At 35.6% G+C, this 20,425-nt stretch overlaps 1 protein-coding gene across 1 annotated transcript in view; it reads left to right on the top strand.

The window, feature by feature from the left end:
- DNAH8 (dynein axonemal heavy chain 8) overlaps nucleotides 1-20,425 on the top strand; it is a 419,266-nt gene that overhangs the window by 117,928 nt on the left and 280,913 nt on the right. The window contains 4 exon segments of the mRNA XM_078155390.1: nucleotides 9,609-9,715; nucleotides 14,141-14,247; nucleotides 15,621-15,696; nucleotides 17,816-17,984. Of these exon segments, the coding sequence (XP_078011516.1) occupies nucleotides 9,609-9,715; nucleotides 14,141-14,247; nucleotides 15,621-15,696; nucleotides 17,816-17,984 (459 nt within the window).

The raw sequence follows: 20,425 nt of genomic DNA, 5'->3' as shown, positions 1-20,425 counted from the left end.
TGCATATATATTTAGTATTGATATTACTTCATTTTCTGTAGTACTTTTAGAAAAATATAATTTCCTTGCTTACTCTTTTAATTAGGTTCATTTTTGCTTTTTCTTTGTCTGAGATCGTGATGAAACATAATAGATTCTGCTCCAGCCGCTTATTTTTACTTTCTGAGATTCTATGTATTTCAAATGTGTTTCTTGGAAACAATGTATTGTTGGGTTCTGATTTTTAATCCATTCTGCTGCTTCTGTTTTATGTGTGAATTCATCCCTTTTACTTTTACGATTATGATCATTAACTGTATTTCCCTCCATCCTATTTTTTCCCTGTTTATCTTCTCCTTTTTACCCTATCCCTCCTCAAATTTTTTTTCTGTTTCTGATTACTACCTCCCCTTAATTTTCCATTACTTCTATCAGACCCCTTCTGCTTCTTTTATCCTCTTCCCTTACTTCTTCCCTGTAGGGTAAAATGAATTTCTATACCCAACTGAATGTGTGTGTTATTCCCTATTTGAGCCAATTCTGATGAGAGTATGGTTCAAGTGTTGCCTTCCGTCCTTTCCCTTTTCTTTCCCTTCATTGTAAAACCTCTTCTTTTCATGCCTCTCTTATGTGAAATAATTTTCTCTGATCTTCCTCTCCCTTCCCCTTTTCTCACCCTTCATTATTTTTGGGAGATCACCCCAACATAATCAACTCACATCCATGCCCTCTGTCTATGTAGCCTCCTTCTAACTTCCGTAATAATGATAAAGCTCCTAGAAGTTACATATATCATCTTCCTATATAGGAATGTAAACAGTTTAACCTTATTATGATTTTTCTTTCATATTTACCTTTTTATGCTTCTCTTCATTATTGTCTTTGAAAGTCCAATTCAGCTCAGGTCTTTTTATCAGGAATACTTTAAAGTCTTCTGTTTCATTGAATGTCCATTTTTCCCCTGAAGAATTATATTAAGTTTTGCTGGGTAGGTTATTCTTGGTTGTAATCTTAGCTCCTTTGCCTTCTGGAATATCATATTCTGAGTCCTCTGATCTTTTAATATGGAAGCTGCTAAATATTCTGCTGTCCTGATTGTGTCTCCACAATATTTGAATTGTTTCTTTCATGGATGCTTGCAATACTTTCTTCTTTACATGGAAGCTCTGGAATTTGGCTATAATATTCCTGGGAGATTTCATTTTGGGATCTCTTTTAGGAGGTGATCAATAGATTCTTTCAATTTCTGTTTTATCCTTTGTTTCTAGGATATCAGATCAATTTTCCTGGATAATTTCTTGAAATATAATATCTAGGCTTTTTTTTTCATTATGGCTTTCAAGTATTCTCTAATGAAGTATTTCACATTTTCTTCCATTTTTCAATTCTTTTGATTTTGTTTTATTGTCTCGTGGTTTTTCAGGGAGTCATTATCCTCTACTTGTCCAATTTTAATTTTTTTTTTTGGCGAGGCAGTTGGGGTTAAGTGACTTGCCCAAGGTCACACAGCTAGTAAGTGTCAAGTGTCTGAGGCCAGATTTGAACTCAGGTCCTCCTGACTCCAGGGCCAGTACTCTATCCATTGTGCCACCTAGCTGCGCCCCCAGTTTTAATTTTTAAGGAATTATTTTCTTCAGTAAGCGTTTTGTGCCTCTTTTTTATTTTGGCCAATTCTTCTTCTTGAGGAGTTCTTTTCTTCGGTAAATTTTTGTATTTCTTTTACCATTTGGCCAATTCTGCATTTTAAGGCATTCTTCTCATCAGTGGATTTTTGTGCTTCTTTTACCATTTGGCCAGCTCTATTTTTTAAAGTGTTTTTTCTTCAGTATTTTTTGTGCATCTTTTACCAAGCTGTTGACTCTCCATATTTTTCTTGCATCACTCTCATTCCTTTTCCTAAATTTTCAATTTTTTTAATCCTTTTGAGCTCTCCCAGGAAGTCTTTTTGGACATGTGTTCATTTTGCATCATTGTCTTTTTCTGGGTTTGTGTCTTATGTCTTAATCTTCCCTCTCACTATAGTAACTTGTTATGGTCAGGTTCTTTTTTTTTTGGGCTCATTTTTCCAGCCTATTTCTTGACTTTTAACTTTATGTTAAAGTTGGGTTATGCTTTCGGGGTACACAGGTCACTGTCCCAAGCTTTAGCCTTTTTTTCTGCTGTTTTCAGAACTAACTCTAAGAATCTGTAGGTTTTGGTGTTTTCCAAAGTGGTTTGATTTAAGGAGAAGTGTGATCACTACTCCCTTGGCCTGTGCTCTGTTCTTTTTCCAGGAAGGGACTTTGTTCTTCTGTAGCCACCAGTGCTAACACTCCTCTGGGGCCTGAGACTGTGACCAGGTCCCCTGCTCTTCTGCTGTCACAGTTGCTAGTGTTGCCCTCCTTCTTTGTATTGAGACTTGGGTCCCTGCCCTCCTATGGACAACCTCAAGCTTCTTCTTTTCTCTGGAACCACAACCAGGCCCCCTGCTCCCCTGTGACTGCAAATGCTATCTCTCCTTTTGGCCCTGGGACTGTGACCTGTAACTGTGTCTAGATAGTGGAACAGGTCCTGAATCCAGTGCCAACAAAAAGTCCCTTGCAATTTCCTTCTGACCTGTTGTCTACCCACCCCCATCCCCACTGTCTATGGGCTGAAAGCTCCCAAAGCTGCCACCCATGCAACTGCCTCCAAGGCCTGTGCCTTGGCTTGGCCTGCATTGCATAGTCTGTGCTGTGCTGTGCTCAAGGTTTGACCCCTACTCTGGTGAAATAGACCTTTCCTGATGACCTCCCAAGTTGTCTTGGGCTGGAAAAATTATTTCACTCAGATCTTTTGTTGGTTCTGCCACTCTGATATTCAATTTGAGACATTATTTTAGAGTTGTTTAGAAGGGAATTTGATAAGTTTTCTCTACTCCATCATCTTGGCTCCATCTCTGGTAGGTCTCATGTTTATGTTTCCTATCTCTGTACAATTAATAGATGCCCAGTAATTATTTTGTCTTAATGATTTACTTTAGACAAGTTACTCATAAAGTTGAATTCTCATAGTTGTTTCCTCCCAAAGACAAAAGAGCTTTCCTGACAAATGTATATCTAATGTCATTCTTAATCTATGCTCTCATTTAGTCATCCTGTCTTCTTCCTTGGCTTCAATGATCTCTATGAGATGAGCCATAAATATCTTATCTCCATCTCCAGCCTCTTCTATAGCTCCACTTACATGTTCGTGTTGGGTTCGTGTTGCATTTGTGTTGGATCTTCTGCCAGCACATTAAACTTATCATGTCTAAAACTGAACTTGTCATCTTCCTTCCTGAACCTGTCCTTCCACTAAACTTTTCTATGTTTGTTAATGGTACCACCATCCTCCTAATCACACAGGAGTCCTTTACTCTTTTCTCTCCCTAATACCACACATCTAGTCAGTTCCTTTCTACCTCCACCATATCTCTCATATCTATCCCTTTGTTACCAATCTCATCACAGTCACCTAAGTTAAGCTCTTCATTTCTCTCCTCTTATACCATTTCGATAATTTTAATTGGTTATAGCCCTTATTTAATCATTCTGCATCATTACTTGAGAAATCTTTCTAATGCACCACTACATTAATGTCTCTGCCCTATTCAAAACCTGGAGTTTCTTCACATTGTCTGCCAAATATAATAGAAACTTTTGATCTTGGCACACAAAGCCTTCCATAATCTGGCTCCTGCCCTACCTCATAATACTCCCTTATGTGGTTCATTTTCTAATCAAACTAGACCATTTTCTGTTCTCCATTTAATTCTGACTTTTCCCATCTTTGTGATTTTTCTCATACCTAAAATTGACTTTTCTGTCCCCATATTATTGTCCTTCCTTTCCTTTGAGACTCAATTCAGGTCATAGTATAGCTCTGAAATGTAGCTTTCCATGACTGCCCTGCCCCCTTCTCCTTCCCTACTCCTCTTCCACCACCACCCCATCTCAGAGCATGAGAGTGTTATGTGACTCCTAAAATTTTTCCAGTTAACTTGCCTGGACCTCTTCTTTAAATTTATCTTATTGTTTCTAGGAACTTGGTGCATAAGATTTAAAGCTAGAAGGGCCCTTTGAAGTCATCCAGTTCAACCCCTTCTTTTTTGTTTATAGATTTGTTCTTCTCATCATTGGCTTATAAACTCCTTAAGAGAAGGACCTGTGCCAAACTGTATTTTGCATAATAAATGAATGAATTCTCTGTAGTTTTCCATTAGAAAGCATGTCACTGTTTTGTAGTTTTGACTGTAATTGTACAACGTTTGCATATTTGTATTTCTAGATGACTGTTGCTCTCATTATGCAAGTCCTAATGTTTCATATTTAGTGGCTATTTGTTTTATGTACAGTTGTTGGTCTGTAAGAGTAAAGTATGAGATAAGTCAATCCTCAGTTATTCTTAACTGGTGAATTCATTTTTGTTCGTAAAGAGTGCATTCTTCTGCATTTCACTAGATTCCAAGGATGTGGCTAAACAGTGTAGTTTCAGGAATCATGCATAAGTAGAAAGAGTACTTCCTAGGTAGAAAAATTCAGACTACAATGTACAATTCGAAAAATAAAAATTAGCCTAAACTTGCCCTTATCTTGTAATCTTGTAGTCTAGCTTTTGAATACTTCTGGTATAAATCAGAGTCTGAGACCCCTTGGCACAGTTCTCCCTTTTGCATAAATTGACCAGAGAAATAAGGAAGAGTTTTTACTCTCAATCAAGTAGGTCAAGTAGATGATCTAGGGTAAAAACCCTGACCTCTGATCTATTGGAGTAAAATATAGACTCCAGAGGAGAACATGATTTCCAGTGGTTAACTGAATAAAGATCAAACATCTTTCTCTAACCTTCACAATCTGGCACCATCCAATCTTGCCAGCTTTATGTATATATTTCCCTTCACCTTCTATGAAAGTCCTACTCTAGTATCTTTCCATGGTATGGAGATGATGCCAAGTTCTTTAAGAATGTGGTCGTAGAGATGAGAAGATGATAAGCTTCTGGCAAATTCTGTCAAGGTATAAAAGTTTTGAATATGGTCATAATAAAACAGTGACTCTTCTTAGGGTCAATAAAAGCTCTGCAAGATTTTCCAGAGGCAAACCAGTCTGCTCTACTCCTTCTGTTAAATTGTGGGCCCACCTTATTGTTCTTTTGCATACCTGTCCAAGATATTGTCACTGATGGATGATATAGAATTCTCACCTAACTTCATTTGTTTAGATAATAGGCATTCTTCATCCATTTGTTTTTCCTACATGGAGAGTTAGACAAATTATTTTGAATGATAATGGATCTCATTGTAATTTTCATTTAGGAGGCTCCATAATATTCTAGGGCTTGATGCCATCAGTGTAATATCATCACCAAAAAAAGAAAAACTAGAGCACCTCACAATCTATAGAAAATCTTTCTTCAATTTGGACTGAATGAATGCAACTGAAACCATCTTTATAGGAATTAATATAATTGGAGAAATATTAATTTCTTATGGGTAGGCCATGCAAATATAATACAAATTATAGCATTCAACTATATTATTTTACTTATTCAGTGCCATGGCAGTTAAACTAGGATTGTTTTATAGAGCTAAAGAAAGAATGCCTTCTTGTAATCCAGGCATACTATTTATGTGGCATTCCCTTGGTCTACTAACCCAATAACTGTCGAAAAAGGAAATATGTTTAGGCTGACAAGGGTTATTCTTGATGAATGTTTAGTGATCACAACTTCCTTTTCTAAGTGCTGACGAATCATCCCCTTAATAAAATGTTCCATAGTTTTGCCAGGAATCAATTTTACTAGTTCATAGTTTTAAAAAATCCATTTTCTTCCCTTTCTTGAAAATTTAAATAACAAACACAAAATGAACATTAAACATTTCTTCCTTTTTGCTGTCAACATTTACGTCCCATCTGCTACAAATAGCAGCCCTATCCCTTATTTTATCTTCATGTTGCCTCATACATAGTCCTTTTTTGTCCTTAGAATTCATTTCAAGACTTGGCTTATTCTAGATTTTAGAGTTCCTAACATTTTTATAAGACCAATGCCACTGTTATGCATTCATTGTAATTACCTGCCCATTCTTCTCCTCATCTGTAAAATGGAGATGATAATAGTAACACTTACCTTGCAGGGTTATTGTGAGGATTAAATGAGGTAATCATTGCACAGTGTTTAGCATAGCTAGGTGCATAGTAAGTAATGTTAGCTATTACCTATTTCATTTTATATGATAGTGTTACAGTATAATTTATTACAAAATGGGTAAGTTGAGGCAGGCTTCTCTTAGCAAAGATGTTTTATTAATGGGAGTGTTCCCCACCAATAAAGTAGGAATCTTGGACCCTTGAGTAGCCAAAAGGCACCATATTGGGAGTACAATACACTTTTATAAGTATAGAACAAAGAACAGAACAAAAATCACATCATTGGTTGTAAGATTGGTAACACCATTGATTTAGGAAATTATGATTGGTTACACTAATGAAGGTGGGCATAGGCACAGGTGGAATCAGGCCCACCTCTCTCTGTCTTTAAGGAATGCTTTTGTGAATTTATGGGATCTAGCTGCATCTTGAGGGCACAGATAGTGGACAGGAGTACCAGACTTAGAGGCACCTGGCCATAAGATAAGGTCACCTGAAATTTAACAAGGATGGGAGTTTAGGATGAGACAAGGTCAACTTAGCCTTGTTCTCAGATATCATTCAGCTTCTCAGAGACTGAAGTTATGTGAAGTAACAAACCTCCCTTGGCAGGCCTGATTTACAGGTAGTAATGAGATAATAATTGTAATGTCCAGCGTTTCTCTTTAATTAGCAGTGTTCATGGGAGAGCTGTAGCCTGTATGTCTAGCCACAGAGAGGGAAACTGAATTTATGAGCTTATGAGCTTCTTAGCTTAGAGATAAAGAGAAAGATCAGGCCTATTAGACAGTACACAGAGTGTGGTTACAGAGTAGAATCGCTTACAGAGTGGAATAAAATATAAAATATAGAATAGAGTAACAGAATTGAATATACAATACCAAATCAATATCTACTTCTTTCAGTTCATTACAGGCCAGCTGAAGCTCTGAACTAAATTCATAGGTAAAGGGCCATGACTTAAGCTGTTACAGGACAAAATCAATTACTTGTATATAGGATCAATAAGAAAATGATATACGATCAATTTTAATCTTCTTGATAAATTAGTGAGTTAATAGTGTATACACATTGATCTCTTTTTACAACTATCCCTTTTTTCTCATCGCAGTCATTAGTGTTTATGTCATCAGAATTGTCTTCTTGGGAATATCACATCCCTCTTGTACCACTTTCCTGTAAAATGTTAATCTGTAGAATTCTATCTATTTTTTCTCTTTACTCTTTGAAATTCACCCTCCTAAAATAAAGGGTGTATCAGATTATGCCTGTATTTCCCCCTCATCTCTTCCATGAATTGTGATATGCTGTTATCATATCCTCCTGAAATTCCCATAGGTTCTATTTATACAATGGGTTTTTCCTTTGTATTCCTGTTTGGAATAAGGGCTAGGATAGCAATTCCCTTGTCACTTCTACCTTCTGAAGAATGAAATAATCATTAAAACTGTTAATGTTAAAGTAGATGAGCAGTCTCAGGCAGTTGCTTTATGAGACATGTCAGACAGGCTGTCTCAGGAATATTTTATCACATACTCTTTTATTCCAGAAGGCTAGCACTACAGGAACCAAATATACCCACAGTACCCACACAGTTCTTGTGACTTGGGTGACATACTAGAACGTGTCTGTATGGAAAAGCATCCACATGTGGGAAGGTTTCCTGAAACCTCAACAAAATAATTATACCCTTCTCAAATAGTAGAGCCTTTATCTGGATCAAAGTCCTTCTTCACAGTCAACCAACTCTTCCATAGAGTTCCACAATACTGATGAGCAGTAGGTTCCACTCTTCTCCATCTTTAAATTCCCTACAATATACCACCTCTGTGTACTTATATAATGTCAGTTCAAGACAGTATATCTTTACTCCCTATTCATAGATACCTGTGTCCATGGTGTTGCTAAAGGCAAGTTAAGACTATATCAGTTGCTCTACTCCAGCAGATGTCCAAATAGTTGAAGTTCCCCTTACTACTATAACATACCTATGCTAGTTTTGTGAACTCTTATCTAGAACTCATCATCAGTTTCTTTATTCTAGTTGAGTAATCCCATTTAAATGATTTCCATTATGTTCCTTCCTTTGGTTAATTCATTTCCTTACATGGATATATTTTCCTGATATAGATAGATAGATAGATAGATAGATAGATAGATAGATAGATAGATAGATATAGTGTTACTGTACCCCCATTTCCCTAATTTTTCCTTTTTGAATGACATACCTTTCAGTTGCCGTATTCTAGTCATGATTTACATTCCACAGAGCTTTAGTGATATCTCTGAAGTCAAATTTATGTTTTCAAACAATTAAAATTTTTTTCACTCAAATTCTGAACTTTTAAAAAATATAAATCATATGTGAACTAACTAATTATGGTTTTTTGATATTTATTATGTACTACCATGTGGTTTGTCTTCTAAGAATTATTCACTTAATTTAGCTTTCTACCAAAAATAGCAAAAGCATAAGACTATAACTATGTTAATTTCAGAAAGCCATAACAAACATTATATATAATTTTTTCCTGCAATTCTAAAAATACCTTTAGGGTACCTTTCAAAAATTAAATAATAAGTAATACTTTAACAGGAGATATTTGTAAGAAAGAATATAAAAATTAGAATGGAATGAAAGATAAAGAATATACTTCGTCATGGCCACCACTGGGCAGTCTTATCCAATGATAAGGAATTTACTTCAGTTTACTTTCAGTTCTGAAAGACTGGAATATATGGGGCTCTGAGACTGATTTTGCCTCAGCTCCCCAGTTTGGATATACATTGTGTCCCTAAAGTCTTAGTGCGGTTTCAAGCTATTAGAGCTTGAAAAACTACATGATTCTGATTTATGTGCCTTTGGGGAGAACAGTGTCAAGCACTGAGACTTTAGGGACACCCTTTAGTATTTGTCACGTCTCCAAATCAGTATGACTCCCCTGTGAATGTTCCTCACTGACCACTCTCCCCAAAGGCATTTCAGTGAGAATCAAATATAACACCAGGGAAGACATAAAGGAAAACTCCAAGACCATTACAGCCAAACTATTGGAATTATATCAGCGTCTTAGCAATTTTAATTTTCTCCCTTCTCTTACACATAATTTGACTAAAGGTTTGGTTGGTTTGACCAAGGTATATCAGCACTGAAAGCAGCTGGCATAAATACCTACTGAATCTGGGTAACATATTTCAGATTTATTTTGACTCAGCAACTGTGGGCCGCTACCCTCTATGGCCCCAGGGTTGGGATGACAACGGAGAGAGCATGAAACTTATGATAGATTCTGAGTTATATGGTGAGGAATGGGGACTGAGCTTCTCCATCACCCAAGATTGTGGCTAACAATATGAATAAGAATATGGATATCTCATGTAGAAAAACTTATATAAGTGTACATTTTAAAATAGGAACTTCTGGTTTTATAATATACAGTGATGGGCTGTATAATTTTTATTAAATATTTTTACTTACAGAACAACGCAAACATGTTGCTTTTGGAACTTCAGCAGACAATAAAGAAGGTGCTGATGATGAATCTAATGAAGCTGATGATAATGAAAAGGAAGATGAATTTAAAAAGGTATTCATTGCTACATAAATAAATTCACAGTTTCATGGGATTATAAAATTATTGAACTAGAAATAACCTTAAATGTCAACTAGTGCCTTCCTCTCCCTACTAGAGGATCTATACTCGAACAGAAATGTTTAGAACAGGGTGAATGAGGCTTCTTTTTTCCCAGGAAAAAACAAAGTTTGCACAGATTTACAATAATGTCATTTCTATTAATGAAACCGTATCCATTTTTGATATTGAGCCACTTGATAATGCCAAGGACTTTGACAACAAGAGCTTTCTTTTACAGATTGTTAGTGTCTGTGGCTGCTAACAAATCAGGGGCCACACCACTTGAAGATGTGGTTGCCAGGTTCTATCTTCACAAGGATTTATTTCTGGCTGTAACCAGAGTGTGTGTGGAAAGGGTGGGGGCAGAGCAGGATAGAGGATGCAATGTGTAGTGCTATTTCTAGAGTTCTTGGGCTTAGGGTGCTGGATTTGAAGGGATATAGTGGTCAAGTTGGTATTATTGATATGACTTACATAGCATATAACCACCTCCAGTGTCTCAGAGTACCTTGTCTACTCTGCTGGTGGCAGTTGTTTGACAGTTATTGTTCATGGGGATGGTGGGCCCCTTCCTAACAGGATTGTTCCCATGTAGCTATGGGGCCTAGACTGGAAGCAGGGACAGTGTGGTTTGAGTGTAGTTACTGTTCATAGGTTATTGGGCTTAGAGCTGTCTCCGCTGAAGTCTGAGAGTAGGTGGTGGTCATTGAGAAGGGCACCTGGACCAGAAGGAGGTCAGTGCTGGAGGCAACTCAGTTTTGAGGATATTGAGGTGTTGTATTGGTTCTCAATGTATTTGAAAGAAAGGAGGACACCAAAGTTTTAGGAAAAAATTCAAACATTATTACCAAAAGAAGAGAAATTAATATAAATAACTACTGATGTTTATAATGTATATTTATGAATATAAATAAATAACTGCTGATGTTTTCTGTTCCTCGTTTCATATCATTCAAATGTCATCTGCCACTATCTCCTCCTTCACCTGTTTCACATGAAAAGGCTTTTCTCCTTGGCAAGATAAACACCTCTACATACACAAGTGATCCCTTCCCATCTCATCTCCTCCAGCAAATTGCCTCTTTTATTAACTCTTCACTAATTTTCAATCTCACCCTACCTACTATCTGCTTTCCCTTATCTACAAACATATCTGTGCTTCCCATTTTCAAAAACCTATCTGTCACTCCATCCATACATTACTCTCATCATCCTGTATCGTTGTAACCTTTCTGGCTGAACTCCTTGAGAAAGCTATCTATACTAGGTACCTCCACTTCCTTTCTCTCACTTTCTTTTTAACTTTTTAACTCTTTGTAGTCTGGCTTCCAGCCTCACTTAACTGAAACCACTCTCTCAAAAGTTACTGATGATCTCTTAATTGCCAAATGTTAAGGCCTTTTTTTCAGTCCCCATCCTTCTGATCTCTCTGCACTGTCAATCACCCTAAACCTCGATAGTCCCTTTTCTCCAGGTTTCCGTGACACTGCTTTATCCTTATTCTTTATCCAAATTCTACCAATTTGACTCTTCCTTCTCAATCCCTCTTGTTGGATCTTCATCCAAGTCATACATATCAAACTAGACTGAGGGCATCTTTTGGTAGCTTGAGAAGGGAATAGGCAGGCTTTTTGCAAGTGATATTTTATGGCTTAGTTGTGTGTAGGCAGAACATGATTTAAAAGCGATCTAGTCAAATATTCTGTCAATATTGAAAGCATACCTCTACTGCTGCTAACTTCACAGGACCTATTTCAGCCATCCTTCAATGCTGGACCTTTGTTGAGTTAATTTGTTAATGCCTGTGACAAATTCCTTCTTAAAATTTCTCACTTTTGTTTTCTTCCTACATTATTAGAAGTCCGTCTCCTGATACACAACTATGCCTTGAACTTTGTCAGTATTCTCCTTCCTCAGTACTGCTCATCCAGTTTCCCCCTCAACCAAGGGTAACCAGGGGTAACACACCCCTCCCACACCCAGCCCCACTATTAGGAATGAACTTCCTCACAAAAACTATGATTCAAAATCTTGTTTACTCTCCTATTATGTGGTATCAGTGCCCACGCTGCACAGGAATATTTGTGAAAACTTTTCCCCCTTTTCTTTCCGCATAGTAGACAGAGCATGACTTGGAATCAGGAAAACCTGATTTCCAATCCTGCTTTAAACATTCATTAGCTGTGTAATCCTGGACACATTGCTGAGCTTTTCTGAATATCAGTTTCTTTATAAGGCGGGAATAATAATAGTACCTACTTCAAAGAGTCAGTGTTGTAAGGATCAAGTAGATAATACTCTATATAAAGCCTTTTTCACACCTTGGAGTGTCTATAAATGTGAGCTATTATTATTTTTGCCCTGCAGCCTCTTCCAGGAAGGAGCTCACATTTTTGACTTCTCCCAATCCACTGAGTCCCCTTAAGAATTTTAGTGTACCCAGTAGTTCAAGAACAACTGTATTAGAAGCTAGAGCCCCAAAACCTATTTACCAATCAAGCAAAGGTTGAATACTTGCTCTGCTACCTGTCAAAATGTACTCCCTAATGAGTGACCTCATTAACAACAGAGGAGAGTCTCATTCAGAAAGACCAAGAGAGATTCATAGTCTAGCTTCATTATACCTTTGAAGACCTGTAAACTGACCCATTCTAGAATGGAGCTGAAGGGCTCAGTGGTGGTCCATGTTAGTACCTTCAATACCTTGAGCATAGATTTCACTTAGATTTGATCAGTTCAGGGATGAACTAACTAATATTTTCCCAGGATGAGCTTGCCAGGGAGGAGGTGGCTTCATTCTTGCCAAGTCTCATGCAGTACAACTTTTTGATTAAAAGATAATCCCAGTTATGAAGGCCCTAACTCTTGACCAGGATGAATCTATGTGGATAAACAAGAGCTAGTTTTAGCTGGTCCTTATGTAATACAGTAATAGAAGCTTGTATTGTGGACAGCCTGATCACTACTGGGCAGAGTTAGTTATAGGTCAGAGAAATCATTGGTGCTAATTACAGAATTTTTTCATCTTGTTTTAATTATTGACAACATTTGTGTTTACAGAGCTATATAATACAATCACATATAATGGCCTCATAGTACACATTAGATACATTTTTGAAAATTTCTTTAGAGCTAGAACAGACCTTAGAAACCAAGTTAGATTTATTAAAATTGCTTATTATATTTTACATATAATACCAAGAACATGTTCATACAAAAATTTGCTCTAGAAATTATAATAAAATAATAATTGATACTTCTTTAAAGAAATATCCTGCCTTTGACAGTTAAAATCATATGAAAAGGGGCAGCCAGGTGGCGCAGTGGATAGAGCACCGGCCCTGAAGTCAGGAGGACCTGAGTTGAAATCCAGCCTCAGACCAAACAGTTGACACTTACTAGCTGTGTGACCCTGGACAAGTCACTTAACCCCAATTGCCTACAAATTAAAATAAATAAATAAATAAAATCATATGGAAGCTATCATATAATACAACAGAAGGGCAGAATATGTTGATAAATAGAGACAGCTGGATGACACAGTGGATTAAGTGCTGGTTGTGCTATTAAGAAAACCTGAGTTCAGATCCAGCCTCAGACACTTTGTTGTGTGACTGGGAGCGAGTTGCTTAATCTCTGTCTACCTCAGCTTTAAAGCAGGGATAATAATAGGACTTGTCTCCCAGGGTCATTGTGAGGAACAAATGAGATATTTGTAAAGCACTTTTCAAACCTTAAAGTGCTATACAGATATTCAATGTTACCACCATCACCACCACCACTACTACTTCTGGAATCCCTTGTGGACTAGATTGGAAGGATTGGGAAGTTCCACTTGCTGTACTTTACTTGCTGGGAGTCCTTGAAAAGTGTAGAGGAAAAGTGTAGAAATGGTAAGGGTGATAGTGCAGGCTCTTTGACAGTAGTCACTTGGAGATCTGTATTCAGAATTTCAGGAGGAAAGGATCGTGATTCACTGGAAAGAACATTGAACCATCAGAAGTTATGGGTCTTGCATTCTACTCTCGGCTCAGTCAGTAGGTGTAGGAAGCTAGATATGCCATTTGACTCTTTGAAGCCTCATTTTCTTCCTCTGGAAAATGGGAACATTGGATTAAAATAGTTTCTAGGGTCCCATACTAAAGTTTTATGGATAATGTTGGCAATTGATTTATCCCAATGATAAATGAGTGTGGTATAATGAAAAATAGAAAAAGTTTAAGAGCTAAATTTCATTTTATATGAATGACTCTAATTAGTTTATTTTCATTATCTCATTCTCTATGTGTCATTTTTATTACTGTATTAGGATTTTTATTTTGAGAAAATTGATTTTCAGTGGTCTGGGTGTAGTATATAATGTATTGCTTATTTCAGGAATGTAAAGAAATATATGCATTTTTTAGTCACCAATTACTAGACAGTCTTCAGAAGGCTACAAGATTATCTTTGGATACTATGAGAAAAAGAATACTTGTTACAAGGTAAGTTGAAAATATTTATAATTTATTTAGTAATAGTTACTGCTGTAGTGAAAATATTTGTAATTTATTTAGTGATAGTTAGCATTGTAGAAACTTAGTAATAGTTAACACTGTAAAAATCATAGAATCACACATGTAGGAGCCAAAATCAATCAATTATGTTTATATTTTTAAATTCTTAAGTAATCTTTAGCATTTTAGACAAAATGTACAAACAAGTTACACACTTTTTTTGTTTAAATTAGTGCTTTGAAAATAATCAGAAAATTTAGAATTATGGAAATCATAGAATCCCATAATAGGTACATGATATTCAGATCAACGTGCATATTCGTAAAATAGAGATTTTAGATAATGTAAGGTATGATGGAATTTGTATTTTATACATTTTTTAAAAATCTTATTTTAATATGAAACACCCCAAGGATGGTTTACTTACTGTTAGTTCACTAATTCATTCAATAGAAATTTAAGTGACAATTAAGCTTGATGAAGATATCAAAATGAAAAATTCGTATTTATATTTTATTTTTGTCCATTTGAATATAGCGAGATTAATGTAAGGAAGGAACTTAATGGTTTATAAAATGCTGTGTGGAAATGAGCTTTTATAATTAGAAGAGAACTGGAGTTGGACATTACGAATAGGCAGGATTTGAACAAGCACAGATGGAGAGGCTTTGGATTTCTTTAAAACAAACCCATCCTTATTACCAACTGATAACTGGTGGGAAGTAAACAGAAAGATGGGACTCAACAGTTCTTGATTTCCTCTCATCTCATTTTACAGAAAATTCTAGTCCTTAGATCCTTAGCTCTATCTCCAACAATAACAACAACAAAAAATCAGTACCATTCAGTGGAATACATACATACATGCACACACATACATATATCCACACATATACATACATGTAAACACATGCATATGTTATACATATATGTGTGTATATCCATATATATATATATATATACATATGTGTGTATACACACACACACACATATATACACATATACATATATGTGAAGAGTGGAACTTGTTTTCACAATTTTACTGATTTTTACCTCATATTCAAATCTCAGTATGCTCAGTATGGGCACTTCTTTCTTTTGAACTTCTGTTGACTGTTATTGGGCATGTAATCAAAATAAAAGCACATTTCAAAGTGTGTTCAAATCTTCACTTTTAAAAGGATGAGATTTGGGCATGAAGTTTTTTGTTTCTTAGTTTTATGATTGTATTTTTTTTTCATCAAAGTAATTTGATATTTTTTTAAAAGTATCATTCTTAGAGTTGAAATTTTAGTAGTATCCAAAACTGTGTAAGTTGACTTGGGATGGAGTCTATATATAAATTTTCATCTTAATTACAGCACTTATGGTCGAAGAAAATTTGAAGAGGTTATTTCTTTTATACAAACTGAAGTACATCTTGCTGTACCTAATGTGGTAAGTTGTATTTGATATTCAGAATCATAAGATGATGTTTACATAGCATTTAAGAAGCAAAATAGATAGGTTTAACATTAAATTAAAACAGCAGTTTTTAAAATTTTTCATCTCAGGAATCCTTGACACTCTTAAAAATTATCGAGAACTCTCCAAAGGGATTTTGTTTATGTGGGTTGTGTCTAACAATATTTACAGTATTAGAAATGAGGTATCTTAAGTATTATTATGAAAATGATTTTGATTTCATCAAACACCTGAAAGGGTCTTATAGATGCCCATGAGACCCTGAACCATTCTTTAAGAACCATTGATTTAAAGGATAGTGATTTCTATAGGTTTCATGTACCTTTTTTGCCATATTAAATATACCTCAACATTTGAAGGTGAAGATATTTATTGTTTTCTTACTTGTGCTACAACTAATTTTCACGTAGTTTGGCATTTGATTTGCTGCTTTACAGAACTCTAGCATTAGACTCACTGAAGGCGAATATTATCTACCTCCCCATTATTTAATTAATACATTTCCATTCTTCAAATTGAAGTACACAGATAACTCTTGCATTAATTCTGATGTTTGTGGCAAGTTACATCCCCTTTCTACAAGTACCATTATAAAAAACATTCAGTATAACAAAACCATTTCCCTGTTCTGATGGGTTGCCCATATAAGCAATTCTCTGTTTCTTTGGTTATATGCAGTAGTATGTGGTGCCTTCATTTAAACCCTATGAAGATCACTTGATAGTTTAAAATTTTATTTGAATGCTTTTTCTATTCAACAACCACTTATTAAGAATCTACTGTATGTAATGCATTGTGCTAAGCCCTACGTATGCACAGATACTGGAGGTGCAGGAGAAGGGATGTGAGAGAGCAGCTTTTGTTCCTCCATCAAGATCCTTTTCTGCTCCCTATTTCAAACATGCTATCCACTTAAATAAAAACCATTGAAACTCTCAAAGTATACTCCCTATACTTTCTGATAGCCAAACTGATCTGGAATTTCATGAATATGGAATACTCACATTGGAGGGAATATCTTCTGCTGATAAAGATTCAGTAGTTCAGTCATGCCTACCCCTCCTGAGCACTCTTATCCATTTCCTTCTATAAGTTTACCAAAGGAAACCACACTGCACACACTCCAAGGATACCAGTGGACTAATCTCTCGCTACATGAATGAACAACATACCAAAAAAAAACCAAAACAAAACAGAAAAAAGGTAAGTCCAGGGAGTGGAAAGGAAGAAGAGATGTGAATATTACCCCTCTCTCATTCCTATAAAGGGTTCTGAATACTTCCTTTTCACTTTTAAGAAATTTTAAGAAGGAAATCTAACATAGCATCAAGGATTTTATAGTTTAAAAAATTCTTCCTTAGGAACATAACATTTTAAATGATTTAAAATGAAAATATTCTTAATCAGATTTCATGTCTCAATTTGAATAAGTCTCTTAAGAGTGAACAGCTACTTCATGCATTTGCCAGTGGGAAACAAATAATTCTGGAAATTACTTGTAATTTAACTGCAGAAATTCATTCAGCAATTAATGAATTGGCATAACTAAGCTCAATTCTTCATCTTGGCATTTATAAAACACATAATTTAAGACTGTAAAGAGTATTCTCTTCATGGTATCACAAAGTGTAGTGGTAGGATCTGTGAATATGGCAAGGAATATTTGGGTGGGTAGATTTGTACTTTATCATAGCACTATTCAGTTCAATTTACAAGGAAATCACTTAACCTCTGTTTGCCTTGAGTTTCTTCATCCTTAAAATGGAGGAATTTTACCTTCACAACACCTCTGGGAGGTAAGTGCTAAAATTGTCACCATTTTAGAGATGAGGTAATGAAAGCAAGTGGAGGCTAAGTGACTTGCCCAAGCCCTCATAGCGTCAGAAGCAGGATTTGAACTAAAGTCTTCCGGACTTAATTGCTCTATCAGCTACCCTACCCATCTGTCTCAAATAGACCAAGTATTACTATTGGCCTTCAGGATAAAGACCTTTGAACACATTATAATTAGTCAGAATAGGACAGTGTCTTTTCTTCCAGTATTCTGGCAAATATGTAGCATGTCACAAATTAGTGCTTTTATTTCATGTAGGTAATGATTCCTAGTTTGGATGACATTCAACAAGCCATCAATCGTATGATCCAGTTAACTCTAGAAGTGAGTAGAGGAGTGGCCCACTGGGGACAGCAGCAAGTGCGGCATGTGAAGTCAGCATTATCAGCACAAGGTAGCTCAGGAGAAGTGGATAAGATGGAAAAAAGTTAATTTTCCATTTAAAATGTTAAAATATAAGATCCCTATACTTTTATATTTTTAACTACAACAACAAAATATGATCATGTAATTATGTAATAGAATTATAGAACCTCCAAACTGGAAAAGACTTCAAGAGATCATAGCTATAGTCCATCACATTGACTATAGGAGAGATAAGAAAACACTTTAAAATATGCTATGTAGGCTTAAAATGACCTATCATTTTATTACTTTGTTGAATTGCATATTTAAAATGGATATTGCATGTTCTGCAAATGTAAACATGAATGTATGGATAAGGACTTTCATTTTATAGGCCTCTGGGTTTCATAAGCTTAGATGAAAAGTTAAAACCAGTCTTAGGACTATACCTACTATTAATTAGCATACATCTCATCTGGTGAACTCATCTGTTTAGACTATAGTGCAAATAAGACTGAATTCATGGTTTCCCTCTGCAAAAATGAAGGAACTTTTCATTTTGCTACTCTTGTTATTTGAAAGTAATATAGAATTGGGTAAGTTCTCCTAGGCATTTTTCTAGGGCTCTCTCTTTTTTACACATCTTTGAGAGCAACGTTTGTTACTAGTGTGGGAATAACTTCTTTTCCTAATATGTAGAGGAGAACTGCACTTCATAATCATGATATAAGAGATTTAAAACTTCTGAGGAAAGAATTGAATGAAAGAAGCATAATAAAGATGAAAAATTTATAACCATTGATAGACAATTTCAGTTGGGAAGGTGGAACAAAAATTTAAAAAATTTATGTATAATATTGCATCTTAACATTTACTAAAGCAACATAATGTAGTAGAAAGAGGAAAATTAAAGAAACAAGCCTCTTAGAGTTCAAAGAAACCATAAAAGCCAGAGCCCAGGCCAATCTACACCTGACTAAGAATATTCTCTGTAATACTATTAATAAGTTGTCATCCAACTGCTTCTTGAAGGCTTCTAAGTCAAGGGGAACCCACTGCTTTATGACATAGCCCCATGCTACTTTTGAACAGTGCCAATTGTTAGGAAGGTTTTTTTTTTCCCTGATATCAAGCTAAAATTTGCCTTTTTGTTTCTGCCACTGCATGGTCTTGGTTCTGCCTTCTAGAGACAAACCAAACAAATCTATTCTCTCTGAAACGTGACAGACCTTCAGATACTTGAAGATGGTTATTTCTCTCCTCTACCAGTCTTCTTTTTTTTCCAGACTAAATAATCTAGTTCTTTCAGTTGATCCTTATATAGCACAGACTCAAGACTCTTCAGCATCTTGGTTGCCCCACTGGATGCACTCCACTTTATCATGTCTTTCTTAAACTGTGCTACCCAGTCATGAACACAATATTCTGGATCCAGGCTGACTAGGGCAAACTGCAGAGTGTATGTCACTTCCTTCTTCCCGGAAACGATTCTTTTTTGTTGTTGTTAGAAAGATCATTAATATTTCATTTATTTTTTAAATTATCATATTTTATTGATATCTTTTGTTTTGTTATAATTTATTTATCCTGCCTCCATATAAAGAAAAACTAAAATCCTTGTAGCACATAGACACAGTCAAGCAAAACGAATCCATACTACCAAATATAGGTCTCATCCTGTACCTAGAGTCATATGCTTCATGCTTAGTCTTCTAGAGTCATTATTGGTCATTGCATTTGTTCAGAGTCTTTCATGGTGGTTTTTCTTTTTAATATTATTCTGTTTGTTTTGTTCTGCTCACTTCATTCTGTATCAGTTTATAGAAGTCTTCTTAGGTTTCTCTGAAATTATCTCTTTCATTGTTTCATATGGTGCAGTAGTGTTATATTACATGCATGTACTATCATGATTTGTTCAGTCATTCTTCAATTAATGGGTACTTTCTTTTGCTATTATTTAACTATTCTTAATATAGCCTAAGATGGCATTACCTTTTTTCAATGCAGCATCAACTTGCTAATTCATATTTAGTCTATAGTCTGCTTAAAAAAAAAAAAAAAAAACCTAAGGTTTTTTTCAGAACAATTGTTACCTTAGTATACCTTCCCCACCTTGTACACATGAAGTTAATTTTTGAAATTTTGGAACCCAAGTTATAAGACTTTATCTTTATCCCTATTTGATTTTATCTTTAATAAATGTAGGGCAGCACAGTGGATAGAGCACTGGGCCTGGAATAAGGAAGACCTGGGTTCACATATGGCCACAGACATTTACTAGTTATGTGAATGTGGTCAAATCACTTAACCTCTGTTTGCCTCAGTTTCCTTAGCTGTTCAGTGGAGATAATAACATTTGCATGCCAGAGTTGTTGTGAAGATCAAGTAAGGTAATAATTTAAGGTTCTTACCTCTCGCATAGTGAGAGTGCTATATAGAGTAAGTGCTATAAATGTTTGCTATTACTGTTATTGAGTTGGTGCTCTAGTCTGTCAAGATCTTTTTGAACCCTGCCTTACTCAG

Source organism: Phascolarctos cinereus, unplaced genomic scaffold (genome assembly GCF_003287225.1).
Source record: "Phascolarctos cinereus isolate Bilbo 61053 unplaced genomic scaffold, phaCin_HiC Scaffold_5;HRSCAF=322, whole genome shotgun sequence".
NCBI classification, from domain to species: Eukaryota; Metazoa; Chordata; class Mammalia; order Diprotodontia; family Phascolarctidae; genus Phascolarctos; species Phascolarctos cinereus.
The sequence above is the reverse complement of the archived record's forward strand: the minus strand, read 5'-3'. Positions and strand labels throughout refer to the sequence as shown.